Raw genomic sequence first — 16,988 nt, 5'->3', positions numbered from 1 at the left:
TGCTTACAAGGGGTGTGCCTTCAAGAAAATGAATACAAATCTGCAATTGATTTTCATAATGTTTCTGCGGTGTTTGAAAACCAATCGTTTGAACCTCTGAGATCTTACCTAAGTGAACCACTCCTACGCATCTAAGTGCTCCAAACTGATATATGACAATATCTACTTTGGATCACGTGTCCTCCGGAGCGACTAAGACGGATAGCGCGTCATCTTGCCTTCCCAAATTTTTTCCCCTCTGCACATCGGATCCAAAACATCTATCTATAGGAGCAAGAAAAGGAGAAAGATGTTTAACTCAGTGAATCTAGGCAACTTCTGCTCTCAGTCGCGTAAAGAGAGGAGTGCTGAGTTTGGAGAAAGGGCAGGTTGCGCTTCTAATCTCTACCTCCCCAGCTGTACCTATTACGTCCCTGAATTTTCAACTGTGTCATCTTTCCTGCCACAGGCCCCCTCTCGCCAAATCTCCTACCCTTACTCCACCAACCTCTCGCAAGTGCAGCCCGTGCGAGAGGTCTCCTATGGTCTAGACCCCTCAAGTAAATGGCACCATAGAAGCAATTACGCGTCGTGTTATTCCGCAGAAGATCTGATGCATAGAGAGTGCATCCCGCCTTCCACCATGACCGAAATGCTAATGAAAAACGAGAGCGTGTACAGCCACCACCACCCCAGCTCCAACCACCCGGCATCGACGGGATTCTACACCAGCATGAACAAAAACACTGTCCTGCCCCAAGGTTTCGACCGCTTCTTCGAAAATGCCTACTGCGGGGCGGAAAACCCGGCTGAGACCTGCCTGCAGAAGGGCGAGGGCAAACTGGAGGCTGACTCCCAACCCAATGCACTGTCATCCCGCGGAGACCAAGGTATAGACCCGGAAGACGAAGAGGAAAACACAAATCCAGGGTCTTCAGCCTCGTCCTCTTCTGTCAACAAGGAAGGAAGCAAAAGCAGCAATTCGAGTAGGTAGAGCAGTAAATGGAAAGGTTAAGGGACTAGCCCGTGTGTTTTGTCGGTCAAATTTTATGTGGAGTTTTATAAGCATTCAAAGGATTTTATTATAACCTACAAAGCTCTTTCTTCCAACGAGAAGAATTTTTACGATGGGAAAAGCTCTTTGAAAAAAATGGAGATGTTAGGCGCAGACACAGTATCTTAGAGTCTGTGAAATTTTAAAAGCACACCATCGTGACAAATATTAACTTTGATCATGAACTTACATGAGCATTTTAAAAGGATTTGGTCCCGGGTTGCTGAGGGTAAAAGGCAATTGGGCAGAACACTACTTTAGCTGCCTGTGCTTTCTTTTAGGCACTAAGATGCATGCAGAGTGATGTTTTCTTCTTCTTCTTCTTCTTTTTTTTTTTTTTTTAATTAAAACTGTATGGTGAGTCTTTTCTCTTGGTGGGAGTGTGCTGCTAAGGGGGGAGAGCTGCAGAATTTGCAGGCAGAGCTGAGCATTTTCTTAGACTTTCTGTTTAAAGTGGCATTTATTCTGCTCCAAGCCTAGTGGAGCGTCTAGCTTTTGTCAGGAAGGGCTTTTACTTACGTGCTTCTTTGCTTGGGTCTTCTTTTTTGCATGCACTCAGATTTCTAGGCAGTCTTAGAGGAGCGTTTTAAATGCTGAATCCAGGCAACTTTGCAAGTTAGTGTTCAGCGTGGGGCTCTTTTTGGAAGAGGGGAGGGTTGTTTTGTTTTCCTATTTGCTTTCGTGATCAGCAGAAAGTCCCCTTTTGCAGCTCAGATGCTAAGTTCTCTTCTACTTTGATTCTTTTTTTGCGTGTGTGGCGAGGACTGGAGTTAATCAAAAACTTATGCGGAACATAATATCTAGTTCCTATAATTCCGACCTTGCTCATGCTGTTTCTATACAGATAACAGATTTGCAGCTGAGCGTGGGCTTTTTTTTTTTTCTCGGTTTTTCTTTTTTTTTTTTTTTTCTTCCAGCAATCAGCCTCTCTAAAGCCTGCTCCAACAGTCTGCTGCCTCCAGTCCCGGGCTGTTCTTTTTAAAATAATCTATCTGCACAGAAAAATGCCTGCATGTGTGTGCTTTTCTGGGATTAAACCCCGTGTAGTGGGAAAGCGATTGCAACGCAGTCCTTAAGACCCTGTGTAACCTCACCTCTGCTACCACTAACAATAGGCAAACTGCTCACTGCTGGAAGATATCTTCCCGTGCATTAATAACTTAACTCTGCCCCTATCTATGTGGTCAGCTGTGAAGATGAGTCTGTGTGTTGCATTAGGATATTTACCCTGCCTTCTGGTTCTTTTAAGGTGCTCCCAGAACGAGGAAGAAGAGGTGCCCCTATTCGAAATTCCAGATCAGAGAGCTAGAGAGAGAATTTTTCTTCAATGTCTATATAAACAAAGAAAAAAGGCTCCAGTTGTCTAGGATGTTAAATCTCACTGACCGACAGGTTAAAATTTGGTTTCAGAACAGAAGAATGAAAGAAAAAAAATTAAGCAGAGACCGCCTGCAGTATTTCTCTGGAAATCCCTTATTGTGAACATCTTTTCAAATCCCCTCTGCTGGTGAAGTGTATGTGTATTGGGAAGGAACAGTTGCAAGCATGGGTTTGCCCTTTCAGTCGACAAAGCAACCTCAAAGTTTAAGCCTTTTCGTTACTTACATTTGTATGTCTGGGACAGTTCAGAGTAACAAAAGGAGTGAATTTTTCTTTCAGTTACCTAACCGCTTAAAGGACTTGAATTCCATGAACATTTTATTTAACTTTTTTTTTTTTTTTTTGCCTGAACAGGTTGGGATTCCCTTTTTTATTATTATTATTTTTATTGTTATTATTATTTAGGCACCCTGTCCATTTGAATAAATCGCAGTGCTGTGTGTTACTACCACGGTGATTTCAGTATGCAGCTGTGTTATCACAAGAGCGGCCAAAGTCTCCCTGTAGGATCAAATCACTTCGTCTGGGGTGAGTGTGCGTGCGTGTGTGTGTGTGTGTGTGTGTGTGAGAATGCACACACAGACGTGTGTCCTTGTGTGTGCGTGTGCACATTCACACCCACCCCGGTCATCTGTGTTCTGCTCTCCATGCCAAGAGTTGTTGTCGAAACCTCATTTAAATATCTGTCCCTAGCAGAAGGAAGATCATTATTTCCACCTCCCCCATGCACCCTTTATATATATAAATATATATGCATATATATATATATAGGAGTGAGTGTGTGTATATATATATACATATATATTCTATGCAGTTTCATTTCTACATTTTCAGTGGGGAGGGGGGGAAATCCAGACGAAAATGCATTTGCAATAACAGTTTCTGAAATGGTTTGTAAATAAATTTCGTAGTGCATTTTTTTTCCTGGAAATGGGAGACGAAGAACATCGAGAGAAAAAAAAATCCTGAAAAAAAAAATAATGAAAAAAAATATCTTTGTGTATGTAAAGTGAGTCCCCGGGATACTCTGTGAAATTCTGTGGCAAATAAAGACATTGCAAGCTGTTCTACATTATGATTTTATTTGACCATTTTATTAGAATTTCCTCTCTTAAAAGCCTCTTTGCGGTCATTGTGGTGTGGGTTTCTTCTATAGGAGTTTAAATACCTGAATGCATATCAGAAATATAATCATCCATATTCATGTGACTCGCTGCAATCTGCTCTAATAGGACTGGTATTAATATGAAACCTCCACCTTGGAGCACACGTTTTGTTGTGGAGTTCATTGTGTTCATCACGGAACTGAAATTTATAGGATTTTTCTTGGCCCAGTAATCCTACCCTGAATTTGGCTCCAGATGTCTTTCTCTGTTTTCCGGTTGTAGTTAATCTTTTTGCATTTTCATGAGAACAGTATATTAGTCTTCTTTTAAAAAAATGAAAAAAAAAAAAAAGAAAGAAGGAAAGAAACTCTAATTACACCAAGAAACAAGCTGCATTTTCAAAAGTCAAGGATAACGTACCTTATACCTACAAAGCACAAATGCAAAGTCAAGTACTTAAATTCCTGCTTAAGGAAAACAAGTTCAACTCCCAGGCACAGGGCATAAAAGTGATTTTTTTGTGTTTGCAAAATGACTTTTTCTCGCAGCGTCTGAAAGCTACACAACGTTTTCGAGGACAAAGAAATCCAGAAGATGCCGTTGGTGATGTGGTGCATGTATTTTGTGTAAATACAACAATTCGGAGGGTTGTTTTAGGGGGTTGGGGGGGGTTATGTTTGAGGTTTTCAGTCTCCTGCTTTCTGATGTGGAGCGATGGAATTGTGCATATGGACGAAGGGGTAGAAAAAAGAGGGAATGAAAAAAGAAAAAAAAGAAAAAAAAAAACAGCAAAAGGAACAACACATTATATTCCCATCCATTGAGCGTGTTCTTGTAAAATTCTCATACTTGCTTTTAAATACAACCCTGTTGAATGAAAACACTTTGATGGTGTCTTCTGATTTTATTTGACAACGGTAGGGAAAAAAATTATAACCCACAAAAATGCTCTTAGTTTGCACACACACAAACACCCCTCCGCGCAAATAAATGAAAACCAACTTCGGCTTTCGTGATAGACCCGTCCTCCTTACGCCACGATATGATCTTGAAAGGATGTTCGCAGGCATGTTTCTCATTAAAAGAGTGGGAAAGGGAGGGAAAAAAAAAATGGAGGGGGGGCTGGAGGATGGCAAAGCGCTTCTTTATTTGCTTCTATTTATTTTTGCAAAGCCTGCGGGCTGAAAGGACGCTTGTCCCCGGCCTGAAATCTCGCCTAAGCTTTGCGTTGAAGAAACCGGGGGTGGGGAGGGGGCTGCTCGCCCACCCCCAAAGCACCTTTCTTTAATGAGTGTTTGCCAAACCTTCCCAAGGTTAGGAAAACCAAAGAGAGGTGCAATAAGGTGAATATCGCGAGGTCAGAAGCGGCAGTTAATGCTCCGTAACAGCAGCGGCTGTCCGGACAAAAGCGGCTAGTCTAGACATTGTAATAAAGACTGCAGCACTAAACAGCTTAATTTTTCTTAATTACCCCGTCTGGCTAAAGGAAAAGACTTCCGCAGTAAATAGTAAACAAATAAGGGAGTCTTGCCCAGGGAATTTTTTTTCCTCCCTCCCTCCTTTCCTCCCCCCCCCCCTCCTTCTCCAAGGCTCCAGTTCAACTGCAGCACAATGAAACTGTAGGCCTAGTTCAAAGTTTTCGCGAGCTAAAATGGAATGCTAGTTGTAAAATCCAAGTTTATAGACCATGTGGGAGTTTACAGCAGCATTAAGCATCAGTGCCATGTAGGAAAAGGGCTGTTAATGTTCTGGGGAGGGGGGCGGAGGGGCTGGCGGAGGACGGGGGGGTCACTGAGGATGCTTTGGGTACCACGCCGGGGGAGCGGACAAGCAGAAACAGGGCTTAGACATATGTATCTCGCCGGCCGGGGTACATGCACCTATATGGAGGGGCCATATAGGGTCTGGCGCCGGGTTTTGGGGCCGGCTCCCTGTTAACCGCAGAAGGCCGCTGCAAGGGGTTTTCTGAACCCGGCCGGGGAAGCAGAGGTGGGAGTGAGACCCACAGGAAGAAAAAATGTGAATATTTGATGTCTTTGAACTTCAATAAAGTCAAGTCCATCACCTTTAACCCTTTCGTAATAAAGAGGAATCAGAGAGGGTCGCGGCTCCCCGGCCGCCCCGCCTCCAGGGAGCCGGGGGGGTCGCCTGGGGGGACCCACAGTTTCCCCCCGAAAAAAAAGAAAAAAAAAAAAAAACAGCAAACCCAAACCCGAATATTGAACCCTGTGTGGCGTTTATGATGCTTAATATTTAACTCAGCCGTGCAGCATTTAATGCATCTCGAAGCAGGTTTAACACACCCGGCACACACTCTTTATTATTGTTATAAACCTTTTGATATCTTAACGCATGAAAAGTTTTTATAACTTTGTTTGGCGTAAAAGTTTTACAAGTTTTTTTTCCTTTTTTTTTTTTTTTTTTTTTTTTAATTCCCAGCACGCATTTAGGCATCTCCATCAGACAACTTTATTCCTACCTCGGATGTCCATCACAATAAAGCCTCCCTCATAGGCTGGGGAGCTCGCTTAGTGCCTACGTTAATGACACCCAGACTAATTACGAAGGCCCTTTCCATGTGACGTACAAACACACCAACCCAACCTGTTTCCTATTGCTCCCTGGATTTCATACACAACATATTGGAAGCAGCTCTGGCTTACTTTGTTGTGAAATATTGCAGAGAGGGAAGGAGGCGAGGGGGCAGGCTTCTAATTGGCTTCTTGCAGGATAATAATGTTCACTTATGTTGGCTTCCATACAAAGCAAATCATTTCCATTTCTGAAAAAAAAAAAGAAAGAAAGAAAGAAAAAAGAAAGAAAAGCGGGACTGGGGCTGGAGGGGAGGGGGGGGGGGATCTGCTGCAGGAGCTGCAAATGCTGGATGAAAGTGTCCAGGGATTCTCCTGGTGTTGGACGGGGCCGCTCACACCCACTCGCGCTTGCACACGCACCCACTTGCACACGCAGCACCCCACGACCCCACGCAGCCTCTCCTGAAGGTGCCAGAGCCCCGGGCAGGAGCACGTAACCTTGACGGTGCGCTAAGAGCCGTCCTAAAGGCGAAGCCTCTTTAGTGGCATGTAAATAACCAACTTCAGCTGAACAACTCAGCAAGAGCGGCAAACAATAGCCATGAGGGGAAATCCATCCTTTTGACCATTTGCACTTTCCTCATGGGTTTGACGTTGGTTTGCAACTTGGCCAGAGCTGGGATTAGAAAAGGCGAAGAAGAAAGCCAGTGGTTTTGGCAAGTGGACTCGAATCGACCATCAATTGAGCTAATCCTCGCCTGTGGATCCTAGGGTGAATTCATTTATTTGTGTACGAGGAACTTTTATAGGAGCAATAGCTGGTCCCGACGGAGAGGCAGGGCTGATAGAGGCAAGCAGGCAGCTCGCCCCAAGTCCCGGAGCCCTCTGCCAGGGACCCTGGTGGCCCATAACCTCGGCGAGAGGCGATTAAATCGGTTCTCCTGAAGCACCGCTCTGCCGGGGGGGGACAGGCGGCGAGTTTGCTGCTGAAATATGGGAGAGCCACCGGCAAGCAAGGGAGGGAGGGGGCGGCGGGGACGGGGGGGGGGACGGGGGCGAGGAATGAAACTTTGGGGAAGGAATTGCGGATTTGAGGCAAAGCGTTTGCAAAGTTGTGCTTCAGTTCCCCACTCCCCCCACCCCCAAAGAAAAAATCAGTAACCCCCGAAAAAATAGGGCACTGGGAAGAAGGGGGGGGGGGGGGGGCTGCAGGGCTGCGCTGCCCCTCTGCTCTCCGGGAAAAATATGAAATGATGACTTATATTATTTTGCCCCAAAATGGCGGCTCATTAAGGCCTTGCTTCTACGCCTTTCATAAAGTTGGGGAATATGCGGATGCACAGCATATGTTAGATTGAAGCACGTTCCTCTGCTTTTGATAACTTCTAAATTACAACATGAAACCACGAGAATGTGGTTTGCAACCTCATAAGCCTTTTTTTATCTGGAGTTGAGGAATTAGGCTGAAGCATATTGCTGATGGAGCCCATAAAAAACTTTATTCATTTTCGAAAAAAAAGGGGGAAGACTTAATGTAAACATTACAATTGTTTATGTGCTACAAGTAGCAAAGTAAATTCGTTCGTTTTAATTGTTAAAAAGCGGCCTAATCCCTTTCTTTGAATTAAGTGATACACGCTTAAGCAAATCTGCAGTCCTCTGCTTTAAAGATGTGTTTGATATAAACCGTATGTGACTGTACAAATGACGGCTAAAATAGCCGAAACTCTGTGTCACACGCTGGGCTTTGCAGCCAGCGTGTGATTAAGAAAGCAGAAGATATTCGAGGTTATCTTCCAGGCTGAGGACTTCAGGTACGAGAAAATAAAAATTAGAAAAAATAAATAAATGAGGATTCCGGGGATTTTGAAATAAAATTCTCTCTCTGCACATGTGTTTCTCAGCAGTCTCGACCTCTGCGGCGGTGTCTGCGTTTGGAAGGTGGAGAGCCTCAAATTTTAGGCAAATTGTGCAAAACAAAGCGTTCGGGCTATGGCTCCATTATCCGCAGGTTATTCCAATGCTATAGGTGTGAAATTTGTCTTTATTCAGATTTTTCTTCCAATTGCTTCTTTTTCTTTTTCGACGAGAAACGGGAGTGTTAACAGTCTGTCCTCGTGGTGCTCTCCATATTCTGTTAAAATTGTAATTGAAACAATAATGTTTATTTTGAAGCGCTCAGCAGACCGGAGTTGCTGCTTCAAACACGCCTTAAGAAGCCTGTTAAATTATCAGCGTTTTAACAAAGTTTGAAAGAAATCATTTTCCTATCGTCATATGGGTAAAATAGGAGTTCTTTGAGGTTTGCTGTTAACTTTCAGAGCAGCAGAGCCACATTTTAGCACGTCCTTCATTGTTTTCAATTTTTACCTTTCATCGTTACTCTTCGCCTCTTTCAACTTCGCTTTTTAACTTTATAAAAGGGGCTCTCCGAAATCCCGAGCTGCGCCACATTTCCATCAAACGCTTCGGTTTTTTTCAGCTTATAAACCGCAGCGCGGCCGCGAGCCTTGCCCAGACAAAAACACCTTTAATTTTCGAAACGTGCAATAATCCACATTTTTAGAGCTCCCACACGGACCTCCCCACCTCTGCGAGAAACAATTCCCCCTTTTTGGGGGGCAATATTTAAGTTTGTTAACGCGGTTGGAAAATTAAAGGAAACACTTGAGCACTGAATAAACTTTTCCAAAATCCCCGTGTCACATTATTGCGCTCTGTCACCCTCGCCGCTCTTTCTTATAGATGAATTACACTTTCCAAATTTTGTCCTCATGATCAAAGGCAGGGGAAGGGGTCCGGACCCAGACCAGTATTTGGGTGCCTGCAGCCTGCTATGCTGGGGGTAGAAAATCTCGAACGCGGTTTTCAATACCACCTCAAGGAACATAATATCATTCCATAATTCTTTGACTTAAGTTACTCAGAAAGAAGGAAGCAGGGTAAGAGGGATTGTAAAGTTTGATAGATTTCTTGTGGTGATAGTTTACAGTTTCTAAGCCAACATATAAAGGCGTGGGTTTTATTTTTGCATCGCTGTTATTGTACTCCAGTGTACTTTGTCATAAATCAGAATTATTTCCGCTACAACATGGGGCATAATACCGGGCAGAAATACAAATTTAAGGTAATCATTAAAGTGTTGCTACCAAATACTTCCTCGAAGCGAAAATGAATGTTTGTAATAAAAACGTAAGAAAACTTGGTAAAAAATACAATGGGCATAAGAAGTACTTTCTCCACATAACTCACGGTTAAATAATTAGATTGAGAAGGGGACAGGTAAAATATTAGGTGGAAGTCTGAGAGATTCTTTGTCTTGGCAATTGTACACGTTTATGTACTCCCGGGCTCAAGAGGGGCTTTGCTGTCATTTTTGCTCCCCCTTGCTCCCCTCGCCCCTGCCTGGCTTCCCCGGGCTGTCGGGCGCTGCTCTGGGGATGTTTTAGGGCGATTGCTCCGTCTGCGGCGCTGGGGACAATGGGAGGACACGGGGGCCGCCCGCTCCGAGCATCCTCCCCTCGGAGCCGGGAACAAGGGGGGCAAACCCCACTTTGGGGTGCCCAGTGTGATGGGGAAGGGGGGAAAGGCCGGGGCTGCTGCGGGACCCGCTCGCAGCCCCGAGCTTTCGAGGAAAAGCACCGGGCTGGCAGCCCGGGTGCGCGGCCGTCTAGCGTGGATATTGTTCCCCGAAAAGTGTGTAAAATTCAAAGTAGGTTATTAAAGTCCTTACCACGGGTAGACTCTCTCCTTTTAAGTTTTAATAGCATTTGTTCGTATTTATTTTCTGTAATTAGAGTAAAGCATTTTTCCCAACGGGGGTTCCACTTAGGCTGATGAATTTTATTTCTCTTTCCATTAATGACCCATGTTTATCATACTTCTAATTATTTTTAACTTTAAACAATATTCGGTCTCCTGGAGACGCCTCTGTGCTGCTTGCTAACGTCAACTTTCTTTTTCCATGGCCAAAAAACATCACGGTCAAGTCGTGAAATATGCTCGTGTAATATTTTTATGAACAATCTGATTGTATATTTACTCGGCCCCCTTTGCTCCCGAAGATGCTGATGAGCAAGTTGCGGAAGAGGCTTCCAACCCTTCCCCAACATTTGCATCAGTAGCTTGTGCTGGCAAAAACTGGTAAACAAAACGCCTGTGAACGGTGTAAATCTTTGTTTTATACTCCCAACATTTACACATTCATAAAAGATGAGGTTTCCAACATCGTTTTCTCTCTCCAGCAACCTGGATAGGGAGGTTTGCTTGAGATGCTATTGTGAAGCGCCTGGCTCTGCGGAGAAGCAAATTCGAATTGTTTAATGTCACGTTTCCCTCTGATGTGCTCCGTGCAACTCGTTAATATCTCCTTCGACAAAAGCACACCAGAATACACGGCGAAAAAATCAGGAAAACATATTTAATCTTTAGGCAGACAATACAGGAAACTATGAGGTCAAATTTTGGTGTCCCAAAAAATGCACATGTGTAAATGTTTGACTGAGCAGCATAAATTATTGGCTAGCCACATCAGCTGCAAAAATAGAGTAGAAGAGGGAAAAAAAAAAATCAAACCGGGGGAAAAAAGCAATATAATGCAAAATTGCATTGGTCTTTAATTTCATCACCTATAAATGAGAAAATATTGGCTCCCATACTAAAGTTTTATTCTTTGCTTATAAATATTATGTGGAATTTTCGTTGGATATCATAAAATTGAACGATTTCTATCAAACTGTTTTAAAAAGACCTATGCAGATAACACAAATAGAGGCAATAAAGTCGCAAATAGCTTTCCAGGGGAACCAAATGGCGTCTGAAGCCTACGAAAGCTTTTACTATGCTGGAGAAGAGGGCACACGAAATAGTATTATGCACTTTTAGGCTTTCTCGGCCTAAGATATTTAAACTTGTCCCACTTGATGCGGAGAGAAGACCCGCAAGTCTCTTGAAAGTTAAGTCGAGGGGAATTTTACAGCCCTGCTTTTGAAAATCTTTGGGAAAACAGGTTTGCAGACGTGAGAATATTTAAGCAGGACTTCACTCTAAACCGTTACAAATCACCCCAAACGGTCAAGTTCCACTTTCTGTGATACAATGTACTTTTTTTTTCCACGATTTTGCTCCCTTTCTTTTTTTCTTTTCTTTTTTTTTCCCTTTCCCTTTCTTTCTTTCTTTTTCTTCTTCTTCTTCTTCCTTTTTTTTTTCCCTTTTCTTATGAAAGGTGGCGTTTTCTTTTTGTTTCCCTTGAAAGTGACTCTGAACCCGTGTCTTTCTAATCGTAATGATCTTGAAATTCCGGGCTATCACACTTTTTATTCATTTATTCGCGATTGCCCTAACCCGCCGCTTCACCTAGAATCAGAGCTCACCCGCCAGCACAGCAACACGCCGGGAAAATTATGAAAAAACTATAGAGTTTAATGGCTACGCGATCTAGAAAACACCCAATAAAGAGAAGAAGTTGGGGGGGGGGGAAACAATAACGACGAAGGTTTCAATTCCGTCGCATTTAAGGCATCAAATCTTGCTCGGAGATGGTGCAATTTAAATGAAAACAACAACTTGAGTTCCCATCGCAGCGAATTTCGCCACAAAAGAGGAGAGGGGAAATATTGGAGAGAAAAGTAACTTTCCTCGTGTAATCTCCCCAGAAAGAAAAAAAAAAAAAAGTAATAAAATCCTAGCAAAACGGGAAAGTTTCAGTTTGCCAATCCTTCTGCACGATATTTAGTGAGTCCCAGGTTGGGTTTTTTTCTCCCCCCCTTCTTATTTCCTGAAGAGACACAGAGAGAAAGAGGGAGCAGACGGAGAGACAGACAGACAGACAGAAGGGGAGAAACCCACCACAGCACCGCACTCATGCAGTTCACCATCTGAAAAGTCGCTCCCTTTGAGCAAATTCGACCCCCTTTTCCCCTCCACGAGGAATTTTTGTGCACGACACCACACATGCCATTTTAGCCCAGAAACTTAAGACAGTTCGGAATGAAAGTGGATAATTAAAAAAAGCTGTCTTTGCAGGCTCAGGAAAGGCGAAGCTGCTTTGCTGCGGGAAAATAGGGAAATAAGAAAGGCAACCTAGGCTTTTATTGTCTTTTTCTTCATAAAAAAAAAAAAATGCTGCTTGGGAAAATTCCAACCTGCTTAAGGAGCCTGGGCTTCAGGATTTCGGGGAAATGCCTGGCTGAAGGGCAGCAAGCAGCTCTCTGAATTATTCCCCCAATTTTCCCCCTCTCTTCCCACATCTCCGTCGAAGCAGCCAAAGCAAAGCGGCTCAGAGCGCATCACCCCACTGCACCCCCAAAGCAATTCCAGCCCCCCACTCCCGACCCCAAAATAGTTTTAATTAGAATTAAAAGAGCAAGAAACAGAAGCAGCTCAACAGCCGGCTGAGCCCAGGGGAGCTCGCCCGTGCCCGGGGCGGGGGGGACGGCGCAGCCGAGCGGAGGAAGGACAAGGGGGGGGGGGTGCTCTCGTTGGGAGGCAACAATTAAAAATCGCCATCGGTTTTGGGGCGCAAAAAGCCAACTCCGAGAAGGCACGGAGACAGGGCGAAAGGGAAGTGGGGGAGCTGAGATTTAAAAAAATAGAAATATATTTTTTTCACCCTCTGCCCCCCTTCCTCCGCAATTTTTTTAATCATTCTTTTTTTTTTTTTCCCCAAAAATCTTCCTCCGCGATTTTTTTTTTTTTGAAAAGGTGGGGGGTCTCCCTCGCTTTTTTTTTTTTCCTCCTTCGCCCCCTTTCCACGCGTGGCTCCGTTGGTAAACAAACTGGCGGGAGGGGAGCGGGGGCGGCGGGGCTCTGCCTTTGTTCAACGTGAAGGTCCCGGCCCGGTGCTGGCAGATGTCGCTGTTGCTCCACGGTGCCGCTCCCGGTCCCGACAACTTGACCCCCGTGACGTCGGCCCCGTCTGAATCATCAAGGCCATTTTCAATCCTCATTGGCCTGGGCATCACGTGGGGGGGGTGGGGGGGGGGGGACCGATGCGTGGATAATTATGGTGCTTGATATTTTTTCCCCCTAAAAAAAAGATGTCAGCCCCTGGCTGGAGTATTCCTCCTTAAAAACCCTCTCTGAAAATGTCATGTCCCAACAATGTGACTTCTAACTCGTTTTTGATGGACTCGTTGGCCGGTACCTGTAGAGGGGAGAATTATTCCTCCAGCCAAGGGATGTACATGCAGCCTGGGAGCGATTTCAGCTGCGGAGTCATGAGGAACTGTGGAATTATCCCGTCTCTTTCCAAAAGGGACGAGGTGAATAGCGCTACCTTGTCTCTCAGCACCTATCCATCTTACCTTTCTCAGCTAGACACTTGGTGTGACCCCAAAAATACGTACAGGATCGAGCAACCTGTTGCAAGACAGCTCCCATCCTGCTCCTTCCCAACCAATGTCAAGGAAGAGAATGTTTGCTGTATGTATAACGCTGATAAAAGAGCTAAAAATGCCACAGAGACAGCCCTCTACCCCAACCAAATGCCTGAGTCTTGCCTAAATGACCATGAAGTCCCCGTTCCTAGCTACTACCGAGCAAGCCAAGGTTACCCCTCCATGGAGAAGACGTCAAACTGCAGCAATCCAAATGAGTTTGAGGCAAGTTTTGAATCCAGGGCGAGCCTGAACCCAAGGAATGAGCATCTGGAACCAGCACCACCACCTCCTCCACCTCCTCCGCCGCCCCCGGTGGCTAAAGTGAGTTTCCCCGAAAACACAAAAACAGATAATACTCAGAACACATCCACGAACGAAATTAAAACAGAAAAAAGCGCCCCAGCACCCAAAATAAGTCCTTCGGAAGCAGAGAAAGACCTGAATAAAAACACTGACACCAGCACTGACAATTCTGACAATGAAGCAAAAGGTAAGGGAATCATTCATTATCAGTAGCTAATTTCAGCAATTAGTAATCATCCATAGCTAATAAGACCAGTAATACGAATATGCAGTAATGTGCTCTCTATCCTGCCAGCTTCTCCTCCAGAGATTGGCATAATAATGTTGTTTATTGTTGCTGACTTTTGAAATATATATATATATTCTTACTAGAAACGTTAACTTAAAAATATATGTATTAGAGCTGAGGAAAAAAAAAAAAGAGAGAGAGCAGTCAGCTATTTGAAAAGTCGTCCTCTCGCTGTTTATATGGAGAAAAATTGCTGTGCATGTACTTATGGAAAAAGAAATGTCCTTGCAACCAACGCTGCAGAATGTGTTGAGATTAGGTGGCTTTGCAAAGACTCTGATATCGCAGTGACTTGGGTTTTGTTTGGGGGAGGGGTTCTTTGGGGGGTTTTGTGTTTTTTAAGGCAGATGAACCCTGTTTTTTCCCCTTCCCTTCATATCGCTTTCTATGCAAATGCTGTATTTCCGTATGCTAAGCGAATTTGTCTTCTTTGGCTTTGCTCAGTGTTAAATCTCGGGAAATGGGTTAAAAAGAAAAGGAAAGAAAATGCATGGAGTCTAATTTGCAGTTACAAACATCTCAGGCTGGAGTTGTGCACTGTGGTTCATTTCATTGCTTAGAAGCTCGTTGAGACTCAGAGAGGAAAAAGATTTTTTTTTTTTTTTCCTGGCGAATTGAGGTCTTGTTTGCGAAGGGAAAAATGTTTCTGTGTGTTGAGCAGATGTTTTAACTTTGGGATTGTCTGAAAAGAGGCTTTCATTGACCACATTTTATTTTCACTGTAGAGATTGCATATGCGTGGAAATCTATGTGTATTTGAATATGCGGGTCTGTTCCTGTCCTGATTCGAAGCTAGGTGGATTCAGGGGCTTCTTTCAGGTCAATAAGTGGCGATCATGTGAATGGAAGGATTGAATTTCCTTAATAAGTTGGAGCAGAATTCTTGGTAGAAAATACTGCTCAGATCTAAGCAACGGCTTGCATGGTTTGCCTGTGGTATGTGGATGAAAATATCCGCCGTGTGTCAGGATCTGTGCTATAATTAGGGCTCAGGCAGCAGGAGGATGTCTGGGGTGTGCAGCGCTGTATGTGCATGCAGGGCTGCATGCATGTGGGTCGTGTGTGCCCCATGCACACATGTCTGGGCTCTGTGGCACCAGCAGAACCCATCTTCTGGCGTTTCCCCTTCTAAAATTGGCCTTTTTAAAAGCAGAACCTAGAACCACCGTTTTTCACCCCCCTTTTTAAGCATTCGGCATCCAAAGGGAAATGATATTATCTGACAGTTGAGTTACAATTACACAAAAACGCAAAGTCAAGGTTATCAAAACCCCTGCAAACTTATCTGCACAAAGCGCCTGCAAAATCCATGCCAAGACAGGATTTGGTGGGAGTTAACCTGAAAGCAAGATTATATTGGTTTTGATTTGTAATTGGGGCGGAAATAAAGAAATAAAGAAATTAAGATGAAGGTTTTCTTTCGGTTCAGATGTTAAACTTAAAATGGGTGCGTGGAGCAAGAAGTGATTTCCCAGATATTTGCGTTTTAAAACCTATTCCGTGTCGGTTGCAGCTTTTTTAAATGGTTGGATCCAATTTGGGGCGGATTTTGTTTGCTTCTGCTGCTGTTGTTTCATTTTAAAATCTGCTATAGCTTAAGTTTTCGTTAATGTTGAACCAGGTTTTTTATTCGTGCAGAAGGTAAGAGATCTTTCTAATGTAATTTAAGCATTTGGGGGAAGATAGTGTTTCAAAGGGGATTTCCAGGGCTTGGTAACATAAAAGGATTTCTGCAAATGCGAAAGTGGTTCCATGTCACACAAGCAGATTTTGAAGGTGCATTTGGCCAAATAAAGTTTTTATTTCTAGTAAGCGAATTTCCCGAAGCTGGCATTCTTGCAGTGCGGAGGACGTTGCTGCAATCGCAGGATACGCTTTGCTCTTTCTTACAGTTTAGACATAAATATTGGCCGACTGCTGGTGCCAGGATTTTCTCATGACCAAATTCAAAGCCCAAGTATTTGCTGTGTTTATTTATGTACGTGTGAAATACGTTTGCCTTTGCAAAGTGTATGTGTGTATATGTATACGAGTGTGTAGAATGAGGAGAGTGTATATGGGATTACAATTACCTCCGAATTTACCTATATGTACCCACACAGCTCATAAAGGCAAATCTATTTCATACAACCCCGGCTCACGAAAAAAAAAAATACACTTGGCGGAAAGGCTACTTGGGGGATCTTCAGGACGAGTGAAAATAGATTTCTTCCCCCAAGAAGAACACGCCTTGGCGAGGCAAACGGTTCAGCCTTTGCGGTTTTCTCTGAAGCCCACACGAATTATTTTTTGGGGGGGAAAGCAAAAAAGAGCTGCGGACGACTCCGAAAGTCACGGTGGTGCCTTTTTCTTTCATCTGGGGTGCGACTGCTGGCATTTGCAGCCCGGCCAAGGCAGGGCTCGGTCCCCGCCGAAGCTTGGGCGGCTCCGTGCGCTTTTTCCACCCTGCCCCGCTCCCCCTGCGTGGCTCGGAGGTGGAGGTGCGCTCTGCTCCCCCCAATTTACTGCCGGCATCCGAATTGCTGAGCCCCCCCCCATATCCCTCCAAACCTGCTCTTTCTTCCCTAAAACCCTCAGGCGAGCAAATCACCCGGCTCCCTTTTTGCCCAGAGGCGAGCTGCCTTCTTATTCATTTTTTAAAAAATACTAAATAAATAAATAATTAAATTTTAATATATCTTTTTGCCAAAGAAGCTGCTTCGCCAACTGATGCAATCGGGTAAGTTCTCTTTCCCATTCCCCGGATACTTATGTAACAATGTTATTTTTAACAGAGGATATAAAGGCAGAAAACACTACAGGAAATTGGCTGACAGCAAAGAGCGGAAGAAAGAAAAGGTGTCCTTACACCAAGCACCAGACGCTGGAGCTGGAGAAGGAATTCTTGTTCAATATGTACTTGACCCGTGAGCGCCGCCTGGAGATTAGTAAGAGCATTAACCTGACAGACAGACAAGTCAAAAT

The 16,988-nt window shown here is 44.2% G+C and overlaps 2 protein-coding genes across 2 annotated transcripts in view; both read left to right on the top strand.

The window, feature by feature from the left end:
* The first annotated feature begins 289 nt into the window (after positions 1–289).
* On the top strand, positions 290–3,491 carry HOXC11 (homeobox C11). The gene is made up of 2 exons (XM_013200990.3): positions 290–965; positions 2,283–3,491. Exons 1-2 carry the CDS (start codon positions 290–292, stop codon positions 2,513–2,515), a joined length of 909 nt encoding a protein of 302 aa, XP_013056444.1. The 3' UTR covers positions 2,516–3,491.
* A 9,575-nt stretch (positions 3,492–13,066) lies between these two features.
* The window catches only part of HOXC10 (homeobox C10), a 4,662-nt gene continuing 740 nt past the window's right edge, over positions 13,067–16,988 (top strand). Inside the window, exons 1-2 of the mRNA XM_013200989.3 lie at positions 13,067–13,922; positions 16,799–16,988. The exon at positions 16,799–16,988 is cut by the window's right edge and continues 740 nt beyond it. Of these exons, the coding sequence (XP_013056443.1) occupies positions 13,139–13,922; positions 16,799–16,988 (974 nt within the window). The 5' untranslated portion in view covers positions 13,067–13,138. The remainder of the gene's footprint in view (positions 13,923–16,798) is intronic.

This window comes from Anser cygnoides, chromosome 32, assembly GCF_040182565.1.
Source record: "Anser cygnoides isolate HZ-2024a breed goose chromosome 32, Taihu_goose_T2T_genome, whole genome shotgun sequence".
Classification (NCBI taxonomy): domain Eukaryota; kingdom Metazoa; phylum Chordata; class Aves; order Anseriformes; family Anatidae; genus Anser; species Anser cygnoides.
Note: the sequence above shows the minus strand (reverse complement) of the source record. Positions and strands in the feature narration are given on the sequence as shown.